Source organism: Temnothorax longispinosus, unplaced genomic scaffold, assembly GCF_030848805.1.
Source record: "Temnothorax longispinosus isolate EJ_2023e unplaced genomic scaffold, Tlon_JGU_v1 HiC_scaffold_275, whole genome shotgun sequence".
Taxonomy (NCBI): Eukaryota; Metazoa; Arthropoda; class Insecta; order Hymenoptera; family Formicidae; genus Temnothorax; species Temnothorax longispinosus.
The window spans coordinates 1,004-14,527 of NW_027270095.1; the positions used below are offsets into that span (position 1 = coordinate 1,004).

Genomic DNA, 13,524 nt, shown 5'->3' on the forward strand with positions numbered 1-13,524 from the left:
CCGCCAAGAGACATCATTCTTGCCGATGCGTGTATGCGTGTGACACACGTACATACACCTATCTGTCGCGCGCCGCGGGACACCATTTATGCCGGTGCGTGTACATGTACGCACACATGTACGCAATGGTTAGAAGATGGGAGTGAAAAACCACGTGACTCCGAAAACCAATCAGAAACTGTTCAGATTTGGCGCTTCTCTCTTTATGGGACTCTAGTGCTCCTTTGTTCGCCCCCTTTGCGCATGCGTACAAAACAATACCCATTTCAGTTTCTTCTTCCTCTCTTGCAACGCTACCCCCTCCTCAAATAATATATGTTTTGTACGTCACTACCCCCACTCCTTAAATAAAGGCAAACGGTCGATCTAGATATATTATGCCGCGATAGGGCTTACTTTCCATTTCGCAGTTTACGTGTGACTTGGATTGTGTTCTGATATTCGCTGCCAGTACGTAATATAAACTATATATTTTTTTTGGTACTTTCAGTACTGGCAGTGAGTATTGAAACGCAACCTAGTCCGGTATTCATAGTCCGTTCTTATTTCAAAATCATCTTAAGTAACGTCTTAAGATGTTAATACGGTTCTGTTGATTAGTTTATGACATCTTAAGATTGTACTTAAAAAAGATGGTTTTAAACATAAGATCCGACTATAAATACCGTCTCTAGAGTGTGTCCGCTGCGCCTACATTTTCCTGGTATATTTTTCAAAAAAATCAAGATCCTCGCTAAAGAAACGCTTACCACAAGACGACTGCGCCGCAAAATCTGCATTTCTGAAGTAAGTACACTCCATCGGCTCCGACGAGTTCAACTTACAAGTCGATCGGCTGTATTTATATATTTTTGTATGCTGGTTTTTAGGTATATCCAAATAATTTTGTACAGCATAACCATATTTATAAGAAAAATTATTTAATTGTATTTCTATCACAAAACCGTGCACAAAATTGTTAAAAACTTTTCTTTATGCATATGGTTATAGTTATGCAGCTATGCAAGTTTGGGGGGTTCTTTCGAATAGACTACCTTTCCGATTGGGATGGGGTTTTGCAGGTGATTTTGTTACAATATCTAGAAATTATTTATCGATCCTATTTTAAGGTTTTCTATAGTTTTCTAGGTTTCAACCTAACAATCATAAAAATGTCTTACATTATATCCCACTGTATGGATTGAGAATAACATTAGAAAGAAGATAACCAATTGTTGTGTGGGTGGAAAAGTGTATGTGTTATGGTCAAAGCGTAAATTTGGCAGAATTGATTAGTCAATCCTAGAATTACCCTCGAAACGCAGGTTAATTCTGCCGAACGGCCAAGCGTCTTGGTCAAATAAGTTTTGTAGTAATTCAATTGCTGATATGTATGTATAGACAGTACACAAATAGGCGCCTGCGGCGAAGCCTCTCCCCCGGATAAAAAACTAATCTAACTCCCAGCCTATTCCTAGAAACTCTTTAATCAAGACGCCTGGACATTCCGCAGAATTGACCAGTCAATCCTAGAAATGTCGCGTTTCGGGCTTTGACCATAACATATGCATGGATACAGTGGGCCGCTAATATTCGCCGCTCGAGGATCGACGGCCGAGCGCGCACGTCATGCTGTGCCTCTAGAACGTCTCTATAGAAGAAATATGCTAAAATCGTACCTTCCGCTAAATTGTTATTAAAATATTTTTATTTTTATAAATAATTAAACATTTATTTGCGGTACACGTTACCTCGTACCTGAAGTAGAGCGCTGCATGCTTTGTTTACGATTGTCAGGCTAAAATCTAGAAAACTATAAAAAAACTCGAAAGTAGGACATCGATAAATAATCTTTATATCTTTATAGATATTGTGACAAAATCTCTTGCAAAACCCCATTTCAATTGGAAGGGTGGTCCATTCGGAAGTACAGCCCAAGTTTATCTGGATAGATCTAAAAATTAGCTAGGATACAATTCTGATACACAATTAAGATGTACATGGTGTTTTCGGAAAGTAATCAGAATGATTTCTTTATTCTCTCTCCAAGAGGGCTGCGTGAGGACAGTAAAAGTCAAGATAGTTGAGGGAGAAATTCAGGTATACGGTCAAATCCTCCTCAATTGAATCCGAGTCTTTCGAACAGTCGGTACGTTACAGAAGTGCACTCTTGTTTTTCACTCTCGCGGACGACGCTGTCTTTAACATTTCTAACGTTTCTGAGAAGTTGTTTTTCCAAGTTTTACGCAAAATTTAATTGCGTAACGCTGCTCGACGCTCCTCTGCATTTTTGTTCGCGACGAGAGTGAAAAACAAGAGTGTACTTCTGTAACATAACGACCGTTCGAATAGCTCGGGCTCAACTGAGGAGAATCCGACCATATATACCTGAGATTCCCTGTCAACTATCTCGACCCCACTTTTCTCACACAGCCCTCCTGGGGAGCGTAAAAAAATCATTCTTATTACTTTTCGGACACACCATGAGAAAGATTTTGAAATATATGTATATTGTTCCATATTATTAATATGTATACATATGTATACATTTATAGTGCATGCTTCGCTATAATGCCACGGAGATTAATTTTCTTCCGCCTTCTTCATGCACGCAATGATTTTTTTTAAATTTTCGTAAAGCATAGATGTGATATAATCGATACATTGATTATATGTCGCGAGCGGATACGTAGATGTAACAACAAAATAACATATATATATATATAAAATTTGTTATCCTAGCGTAATAGAAACATCTGGGAACTAAAACATTATTTTATACGATAACGTTTGATATGAAAATAGCGTTATCTGTTGTTGGAATATTATGAATTTTACTGGAATAAATGTAAACGTGTTAAAGTGAAAGAGAAAAATGAACACTTTATTGAGTGACATTGACTTTTGACATAAAAAATAAAAAAATATAGTTTTAGCAGTGCTCACACAAATTTAATGATGGTTTACACAGTTTAAAGAATAAGCTTCGATTGCGCCGATTTTAGCCGATAATTTTACTTCTCGATGAACCATTACACGTGTTCGCTTTTTGACTTTGCGTAAGCAAATAAAGAGATTCAAACAAAGATGATCTATCGCTCTTATTAGTATTGATCGAAACCAGCAGAGTACGCAACTTGCCGGTTACATTATTACATCAGCACACTCACTTTCAAATATTGAGAAATTGCGCGCTTTACAAAAATTACTTATTTCTAATACCTATAATTTTGTATTTTAATAGCGGATATAAACGTGCGATATATGCATATGGATCGAGATGCACTCGTATACACAGAGAAACACATATATTATTCGTAAATTTTGAAATTTATGCCTGCTATTTAGATTGCGTTATTATTTTAAAAATTAATTTTAAAAAATCCTACATTTTCTCTGTAACGCTCAATAAAGAAGGAATTAAGTATAATTAATTAACGACTCTCATTAGACAAAGCGCGATTTCAGAAACATCTGTTTTTAAGGATTGTCAAAATGCTACGAAGTTGATGAAAATTTAATATTCTGTATTCTCTTTCAAAGTTTGGAGCTAAATTTCAGGTCGATTCACAATTTAAATAAAAAGTTATCAATTTCTGAACATCTAAGTTTTAACACGTAATAATCGTATGGCATTTCAGTGAAAAGTGTATCCAAAACCAAAAACATAAAAAATATTACCAATATAATATTTTATACACAAGTGGATCATCAACAAACAAGAATATAGCAACAAAATTTGAAACAATTTACAAATATCTTTTTTCAAGATTTCTTTGGAAAAAAGAAAAAATAATAACAGTTATTTACAGTCACTAAATCTACGTCTTTTACATTTTATTAGATTTGCCGTCATTATTTATATATAGATACATTGTTTTACTTTGGATTCCTGAAGAATTAATATCGGTGTTTTTAATATTTCCTACATACTTTTGATTGGAAACTCACAAACTATTGAGAGTTTTGATTTCTTTTTCAATAGTTCTAGAGTTTCTGATAGTTTAAACAAATAGTTCTGGCCATTAAAGCAAAAAAACGCGTCAGGACAAACTGAGACGCTAGGTTCACGCAGCGTCTCACTTTGTCCTACACGAGTTCCGCCGCTATATCTCACCAGATTTTGCGAGATCTATAATTCTGTAACAGGTCTATAAAGAGTTCTGCCATATAAAAGTAAAAAATTTAATTATAAGGTACTAAAAACAAAATTACATGTAATGAGTATACCGAGTTAAGACGCCAGTTGAAATATCTCGAAGTTCCGGTTTATGTAAAATATTTTTCGAGTAGTTCTGAGCATATAGAAGCATTTTCTAAAAAGTTCCCGGCACTAGCAATGTTGTATAATTTTTTAAATAAATTAATAACGCCTGAGAATCGAGTACTTGGAGAGAATAGGGTGAGACGCTGTACGATTTTCAACAGTTCTGTGAGTTCTATTATAATTCTCGTGCAGTTCTAAACGTGTTCTAACGTTTTCTAAGGAGTTCTGACGATAAGCATTATTTATTCATTTTTAAAATAATTTTTATCGCCCGAGAAAGACGCATTTACGAGTATATGGGTGAGACGCTGTACAAAATCTCGAAGTTCTGGCTTATATAAAATATTTTTTTATAATTTTGAGCATATTGAAGCAATAAACAGTTCCAGGCATTAGTAATGTTGTGAAGACGCATTTACGAGTATATGGGTGAGACGCTGTACAAAATCTCGAAGTTCTGGCTTATATAAAATATTTTTTTATAATTTTGAGCATATTGAAGCAATAAACAGTTCCAGGCATTAGTAATGTTGTGCAAACTTTGTAGGATTTATATAATGTTTATATATCGTACAAAATTCATTACTAATTAAACATATAAAGTAATTGAAAAGTGAATAGGTACTTTACGAGCCATATTTCATATTTTATATTAAAAGTATTATGACAAAATTTAAAATATCAGGAAATTCTTAATAAAAGAGAGCTTTATTATAGTGTTTTGAAAACGTCTTGACAAGAGCTACAAGAATATGCAATAAAAAATAAAAATTTCATTTAAGAAAACATGGATCACATTGACCTGGCCTTGAAAAAAATCGCTCAAAATCAATTCCATATCTGTCCCCCTTAATATCCTACAGCTTTTATCTAAAACATTTTTCCATATCTAAAGCCGTTTCTGAGATCCAGGGGACTGGGTCAGACTTTAGAGATACCCTGTATAATAACTATAGTTATATTTTAAATATACAATTATGTCTATATTATGTTTTTTTTTCTATTTAGAAAGTGCTCTACTGTGTAAAGCAACGAGTTGAACAAGCCATTAAAACTTGGCTGAGACGTGCAAAAGATAGGGCAGGAAAAGAAGCAAAATAAAATAAAACATATTTTTCATTCTAAACATTTGCATTTGCACATGCAATTTGTGAATTTATTTCACTTTTGCTCATTTTGAGTAATTTTTGTTTTTAAACAATGCAAAAGTGTGAATTTGGAGTAAAATTTCTAGAAAATCGGGAAATTTTTTTTACAAAATTTGAGTAAACACCCTTATTGAAATTTTCACATTAGTTTTTATAATTATTTTGAACAAATTGCTGTTTTCTTTAATTAATTTGTACGCATGTGCAATACGTTTAACAATGTGTGTATGTGTGTGTGGATACATACATTTATATATTTAATTTGTTTTTATCCTTTTAATGTAAATTACAATTCTGGATGTTCTCTTTTATCATGTCCATAGGATGTCCATCGAATATCTTGTGGACATGTTTTAGGGATATAAGCATGTCCACCAATTTCATAAACAGATATACTATAGACGTCCATAGAATGTCCGAAGGATATAAAACAAATGGCACATGGACCTCAATATCCTTAAAGGACATCTTATGAATGTCCATCGGATATCCGTGTGCTGTCTGGGTTGTAATTGCTTATGATGCTAACAACTTACCGTACATTTGCTTCAATTGATTTAGAGTAATTTAATATTTGAAGCAACGCAGGCAACATATTGGATATATGTATTGCCAGCAATTTGTCGGCAAGAGAGCAACATCAAATTTACTTTGCATTGCTAACAATATGACAGCATTGTGCGATCCTATAAATTATTACAGCAACATGACAGCAACAGCTCGAATTTTGAATCAAACGATTTTAGATCGCAGCATAAGTTGCCAACAAGTTGCTGGCAAGTTGCTATACAAAATTGTTATATTGTGAAGGCATCAATTTGCTGACAAATGCGGACTCAGTTGCCACAATTCTGATAGCAACACATATTATGTTGTCGGCAACAATGCCAGCAACAATGCAGAAACGTTGCTATCTGGGTATAGATGATTGAGTGTTAATAATTTATATAGGGGAGACCGGGGCTAAACCGTCAGTTTTTTTTCGGTGCCGATTTTTAACAACAAAATAAATAATTTTAGTTAAATGTGGTATACCACTGTAAAGAGTGAACCTTTAGCTACAAAATTTATATAGGAAATTTTTATCTACGTCGCTTTGTTTAACCGGTATAGAGCAAAAACGACAACGGTGAAAAAATTGAAATCTAAAAAATGCCGGGGCTTAACCGTCACCCCCCGGGGCTTAACCGTCACACTGCATTTTCAATACATATACGTACATTTAATCCTGAAAAATGATAGCATACATTTTAATAATTGTTTTTTAAAAGAAAAATATAAAAATTTATTTAAAATTTTTATGCGAAACATTATTAAAAAATAATTGTTTTACCTATTCCATAAAACAATTTAGGCACGTGAATACAGATCCTGACAATTTGTTGGTTAACTAAATCGTAAACTCCCCAACGGCACGTCACATTGTCAACGCGGGCAACCACGGGGAACACGCGTGACGGCGTTCCGGTGCCATAGGATCAGCGCGGGCCCTCGAGCAACCTAACCAAGCCGCGTTTCTCGCGGGGAAGCGATAAATAGCGACAGGGGGGTTAGAAAAGCTCGCGGTGGAGCGCGATTATTTTACCGACTCGACGGCGTCCTCGCGCCGATTCCTCGACGCGCCGACGACGACGACGACGATGACCACCATCGACACCACCACCACTACAACGGCGGCGACAATGACGCCGAGACGATGCGGCGAACGCTGGACGATGCGGTCGCACGCGCGACTGTCACTGACACAACGACTAACAACGACGATCGCGGCCGGGACGATCTACCGCGCGCGCGGCATGTTAACTCTCGCGCGGAAATCGCGGGATCTCAGAGCCGTCCCGTGCCGTGCCTCGCCATACCTCGCTGACGTGCCGTGAGCGCGAGCGATCTCGAAAACAACGGACCGCCATCTTTTCGGTCGGCCAAAACACCCGTTTTGCGACGATACGTGCGTACCATTTCCCTCCTATACAAACTGACGCACGTGCAAGGGAAGACAGAATCACGCTCGAGGGAAACCTAACCTGAAATCGCCGTGGGCTGAAGTCGTGCGCCCGGCGCGCCACAGTAACGAGACTGCCGGACCAGCCCCGGGTGGTTACTGACGAATAAGCCCCAAACACAAGTTTCAGGTTTAATCGCCCACGAAATATTAGACATCAACGATAATGAAAAAACTACACTGGATTCGTTTTCAGCATGCATTACTCTTTATAATCACGTACCTCGAGATTTGGAGAGCGGATATTATTGCAGATATTACAAAATTTCCACGCGCAGAAAGTGTAACTTTCACCTTCCGAAAACACGTTTGCCCTCGTAAAAATCATAACACGGCAGGTAACCTGCCGAAACTCCGTTAGTTACATGGGTACCATAAACAGCGTTTACAATGTTAATAGCGAGTTCGCACAATATACAGATTCCAAGATATTTGATTTGACGGTTCAACCCCGTTGACGTTTTATCTCCGGTCTGCTCTACATTATTTAGAAGAAAGATAATCGATATTTGATTGTTATTCCAGATGTACTATGTTGTATTTTACGAAGACTGGTGCTCTACAATACCCGAGCTTTGGTTGAATACAGAAAATAAGACATTCCAATGGCCATTAAATGAACTGAATGTCAAGACAGCTGCAATTAAAAATGCCCATCCAAAAAATACCTGGAATGTACAAAGTTATAAAAAAATTATAGGGCCATACGGTAAATATAATCAAATTATTCTGTTATATTGTGTGTTTTATAAGTATTTAATAAGTAAAAAGTATATAACTTCTTACAGAAACTTACGAAATAGCTCGACAGGTAGAGCAAAACATTTCTATGTCAAAAGATGGACAGTTTGAAATACTTGGTCAATTTGCAACATTACCCAAAAAAAGATTGATAAATAAGCCGTTGTTCGATGATGAGATAGAGGATTACGATAACGACAGTAATTGTTCTTATTTCGTTTTTTCCCTCCATATATATATTCTTTACATATACTTAGTTAGATAGCACAAGACGTCCTCAGGATCGTCCTGAATATGTCCAGGATGTCCTCAGGATCGTCCTCAACATGTCCAGGATGTCCTGGGATATTTTCAGGATATTTAGTTGTTTTCCAGATAACCAATAACATCCTCGGAAAATCCATGTTGTCCTGGATGTCCTATCCAGGACAACATGCGTAATGTTGTAAATATATTATATGAATATTTTATTTGACTTTATTAATTGTTGTGAAATACTTTAACCCTTAAATGCCCCGTGGGGTCCAGCGGACCCCAGACCCTTTAGAATGAAATGTTTTCAAATGTTCTTGCCAAAAATGGAGCTCATGCTCCCATTGATGATAGTTGAGTGATTGACCTACCCGTTTGTACCTTAGCAGTACTCAGTTTACTTAATTTTTTATACTATGTTGAAATTGAAAATTTAACAATATAAGCATTTTATTCTCTTTTCTAAGCCTTGAACAACATTGAAAAAAATTTTCATAACTAAAGATAAAAAAATAAATGAGTAAGGAGACATTTTTCATGCTGGGGTCTTTTAAACCTCTCATGTCATTTACGAGATTCTTGAGAGGTGTGGAATTTAAGCGTTAAAGTAATTTTAGAATGTTAAGCACCGTAATAAATTATAAATTTTTCATAAATGTCTACTAAATAGCATAAAAAAATGAACGCGTGGTCGCCACGCGCGTTAGAAGTGAAACTTCTGAAGGCAAGGCTTTGCCATAACTTTTCTGAAATTAATACAAAAACAATGCAACGGAATTAGTCACTCCAAGCCGCCCGCAACTCGAAAATATAGTGTTACACGCAGTTCTCACTATATCCGTCTCGCCAGTGCCGTACGCCTGATCGAATTTTCGTGACGCGTTTTCGAGTCGCAAAATCGAATTTACTTACCGATCTAAAAGGAGTTTCACTTTGTACGCCTGTTGGTCGAATTTTCGTGACACTATTTCGTGACGTTTTTTCGTGTCGCACAATCGAACTTACTACCGTACCAAAGAAGTTTCATTTCGTACGCCTATTGTCGAATTTTAGTTACACTTTTCGTGTCGCATAATCGAACTTACTACCGTGCCAGAAGAAGAACCGTCTCGCCAACGCCGTACGTCTATTGGTCAAATTTTCGTTACACTTTTCGTGTCGCACAATCGAACTTACTACCGTACCAAAGAAGTTTTATTTCGTACGCCTATTGATCGAATTTTCGTTACACTTTCCGTGTCGCACAATCGAACTTACTACCGTACCAAAGAAGTTTAATTTCGTACGCCTATTGGTCAAATTTTCGTTACACTTTTCGTGTCGCATAATCGAACTTACTACCGTGCCTAAAGAAGTTTTACTTTAAAAATCCTAAAATCATCCTACGCGCATGTCCAGGATATCTTGAGGAGTATCGCAGGATATCCTGAGTACATCCTATAAAACTCCTCAGGACATCCTGGACATATTTTAGCTGATTTTGGGATATCTTTTACGTATTTGGAATGAGTGAAAATAGCGTTTATCAAGGCTAACCGGATGAGGTCCCGATCATTATTTATTAGAAATGCCATAAGAAAGGTTTTCTTATTTTTGTCTAATGAGGCCCTTGTAAGGATTTGATAAGAATGTTTTATAATTTCATAAATATACTTTTTTCATAAATATATTTACGAACACAAAATTTCGTAACGAGCCGGCACTGGTTTCTGACATTTACCCGACATAAAAAAAAATTATATATTTATTTCGAAATTTTATTACTATTTTTTAACTAAATTTGTTTCTTAAGATGCAGTCTATGACTATAAATATTTTCTCGTATTATCGGAAATTAATGTCGGCTCCCCAAGCAGCATTTTTTGGTTAACTTTCCGACTAAGGACTACTTTTCTACTAATCACAACGTTGTAAGCAGTCCAAGAAAGTTATAAAATGTAACTTATAATTACTAACGTTTTTCGGACGTTGTCTTAACGTTAAAATTACGACGTGCTTTTTTTTATCACTTTCCCAACGTCAAATTTGAAACAGTTAAATCCTATTACCCGACGTTAAAATATTTAACGTTTGCCTGACGTTATACCCTGCACCACACATTTCGTGCGACTTCAATACATAATTCCCAACGTAAACCAACGTTTTGTTATCAAACGTTGTAAAACGCTAACGTTGTGAAATGTCGCCTGTGGTCATTTCTGACTGACGTTGTGGAACGCTGACTTTGCCATTTTCATTCCTCAAAGAGGAAGGCAAATAATCCGCCATTTTCCAGTATCTTTAGATTTATATTTTTTAACGCACTTTATTAACAATTTAAAGCATTTATATATTGTCTGTTGTTAAAGTTGTGACAACATGTTTATCTTAAAAGTAATTTTGATAAAAAAAAAATTAAAATCTACATTTTGAAAATTTTAGTTATTTAGTAGATAATTTAGTAAATTGGAATATTTTAGAAGGGATTCGTCTAATTTCGACCTATCATTTCCATATTTACCAATAAAGTGGGTTTTGTTATAAATTTTCAGTGCTGGGTTCGTGTATTTATGGCAAAATTACAATAGTATCAAAGACTGCGCAAACTATATTTTTCCTCTAAAGCCATTTTATTTGTGCCAAATTAATAAGTACGTATTATGATACATTTTTATTACACCAATCCCATCATATGGTTTGAATGGAAGCACGAAAACTACACCTAAAATGTACGTTGTGAAAAAATAATCTCAGGTCTAGCAGAGTGTACAAAATCAAAGTTTACAAAAATTACTTATACCAACGTTAGAACTGGTGGAAAAAATGTAACCTTAATTTAACTTATATAAGTCGGATCCCAACGTTGGTACAACCTAAATTTGATTCCCCAAAAATTAGTGCAAAAGAGGATTGAAACGACGTAGCAAAAACGTTGGATACCAACGTTAAGTGTGTTTATCTTAACGTCGGGCGGACGTCAAAATACTGCTTGGGGAACGATATTGGCACGTAGCATTAGACCGATGTCACTGACCAATGTATTAAAATTTTGAGCATACGCATGCTAACGTGCGCGGGCTCGAAATCGCAGCACTACCTTTGCCACTTGTCGGATCTAAGTGTAGAAGCGTATGGCTCCTGCGCACGGAACGCGGAAACGCTTGCCACGGAGCAAGAAGCAACGCGGTAACCAACATGTGATTGGTTGGATCCAAAGATAAGAACCAATCACATTCTATTGCTACTTAGAGACGCCTAAAAATGTCCATAACATGTCCCATAGAAGTCCTCAGGACGTCCGACAGGATATCCTCAGGATGTCATGAGGACTAGTATTTGGGTATCATTTGCTTTTCCTCAGGACATCCGAAGTATATCCTAGGATTTAATTGGGATATCCACAGGATATATATATATATATATATCCATGTTGTCCGTCCTGGATGTCCTTCGGATTTCCCGAGGATGTCATTGCTGTACTATCTGGGTTACATACATATACGTAATCTGCATGTAATTGCATTTTATAGGATATACCAAAAAGAAAGCTAAATGTGTGCCATCATCTTCTTCTGATTATAAATCCACTAATGCGAGTAGCATTTCTAATTCGGAGAAACTAAGTGGTACATATACTTTTCCTTATTATATGTACATAATAATTTAATTACCTTTTTAACAGAACATAAAATTAAATTACTTGCTACATTTTTCCATACAAAAATTTATGTATGGAAAAAATATTTAATATTTAAAACATTCATGGGTAAATATTGAAAAGTAATGAATATTTTAAATATACATGTAACGTATATCTGTTACCAAAACAATAATTAGTAATTAAAACTTGTTTAATTTAATGCTTATAATCAGATGTTAAACTTATATAATTAATTAAATATAATATAAACTATACTTGAAATTGTGAAAACAAAAATACTAATTATTTGTCAATTATTGATGAAGGATACAATGGAGAATGCATAACAGCAAAAAGCATGAACATATTTCTATATTTACATTTATATGATTCTGTCCAATATATTAATACATTGTTTATACATATATTTATATTTTTCTATTTAGATATTGATGGTACCAACTGTATAATGAAAGAGATTGCAGTGCAAAATGATATACAAAGCGATATGAACATTGATGTACAAGACAAAAATGCTGGTAGTGGTATGTATTATATATTCCTATATTCATTATATTCTTATATCCTCTTATTATATCCTTATAACAAAAACAATTATGTCTACATAAGTCGCATGTACGATAATTTTAATTGTACAAAAAATGTAACTATAACATACGATTGGCCACCTTTTAAACCTTGTATATAAAAAACCATACTTGGAATAAAAAAGGGAGAAAGACTTTTTGATTCGGTTTGACACAACAAAATCCACTGTTGAGATACTTCCTTATACGTATTATTACATACTGTTCATAATATACATATATATATATATATATATTGTCACGACTTTTTGCACTCCCGGACCGCTCCGGGACGTGTGCCGGATCAAAAGGACTTAGGAGAGCGGGATGGTTGGCCTCTCCAGTGATTTCCTCGCACCTCCGATACTCCACGAAATGTTCCGAATGTTGGGCGCCAGACGCGTACATTCGCGTCCACGAAATCGCGAAAACCTAAACGAGACGCAAAACGAAGTGTGGAGGTGCGTGGAATCGGCTAGCTTGACCTAATCACGGGCGGGGTTAATGAAGGGCAGCGCGATATTCGGCGGGGTGACACGTTAATTTCATACTCAGTCAGATAACAAAGAAAGTAACATTTATTGAGTACTGGTTGTCGAGAAAATAACAACGTTTATCCATCCGGCTTCGATCAAACACAAGATAACTTCAATAAATAAATCAAGAATAGCCGGTGGCGGGGTGTCTGGATTCATCTATCAGAAATAATATTAAGGCGGACGCGAGACACTCACGGAGTATTAATTGAGTCTCTAATAAACACGCTGAAGGCGCTATTCTCAAACGATTAATAATTCGAGTCGAAAACCGTACGAAAACTCTGTCGCAATGATATCTTAACCTAACGCGAGTGAATCTGCTCGGGCGCAACGGGGAGGCGCCGAGTCAGTTAACCAAGCAAGTCGCGATATCGCTAATAACCACGGAAC

The 13,524-nt window shown here is 35.9% G+C and overlaps 1 protein-coding gene across 1 annotated transcript; it reads left to right on the forward strand.

Annotated features, from left to right (window-relative positions):
• Positions 1 to 611: 611 nt before the first annotated feature.
• LOC139824144 (uncharacterized) lies at positions 612 to 12,644 on the forward strand (the record flags this gene model as incomplete). Its single annotated transcript, XM_071796632.1, has 5 exons — positions 612 to 786; positions 7,922 to 8,105; positions 8,185 to 8,337; positions 11,899 to 11,994; positions 12,455 to 12,644. Coding segments are annotated over exons 2-5 (623 nt in total), but the record flags the coding sequence as incomplete, so codon positions are not given.
• Between the last annotated feature and the right edge of the window lie 880 nt (positions 12,645 to 13,524).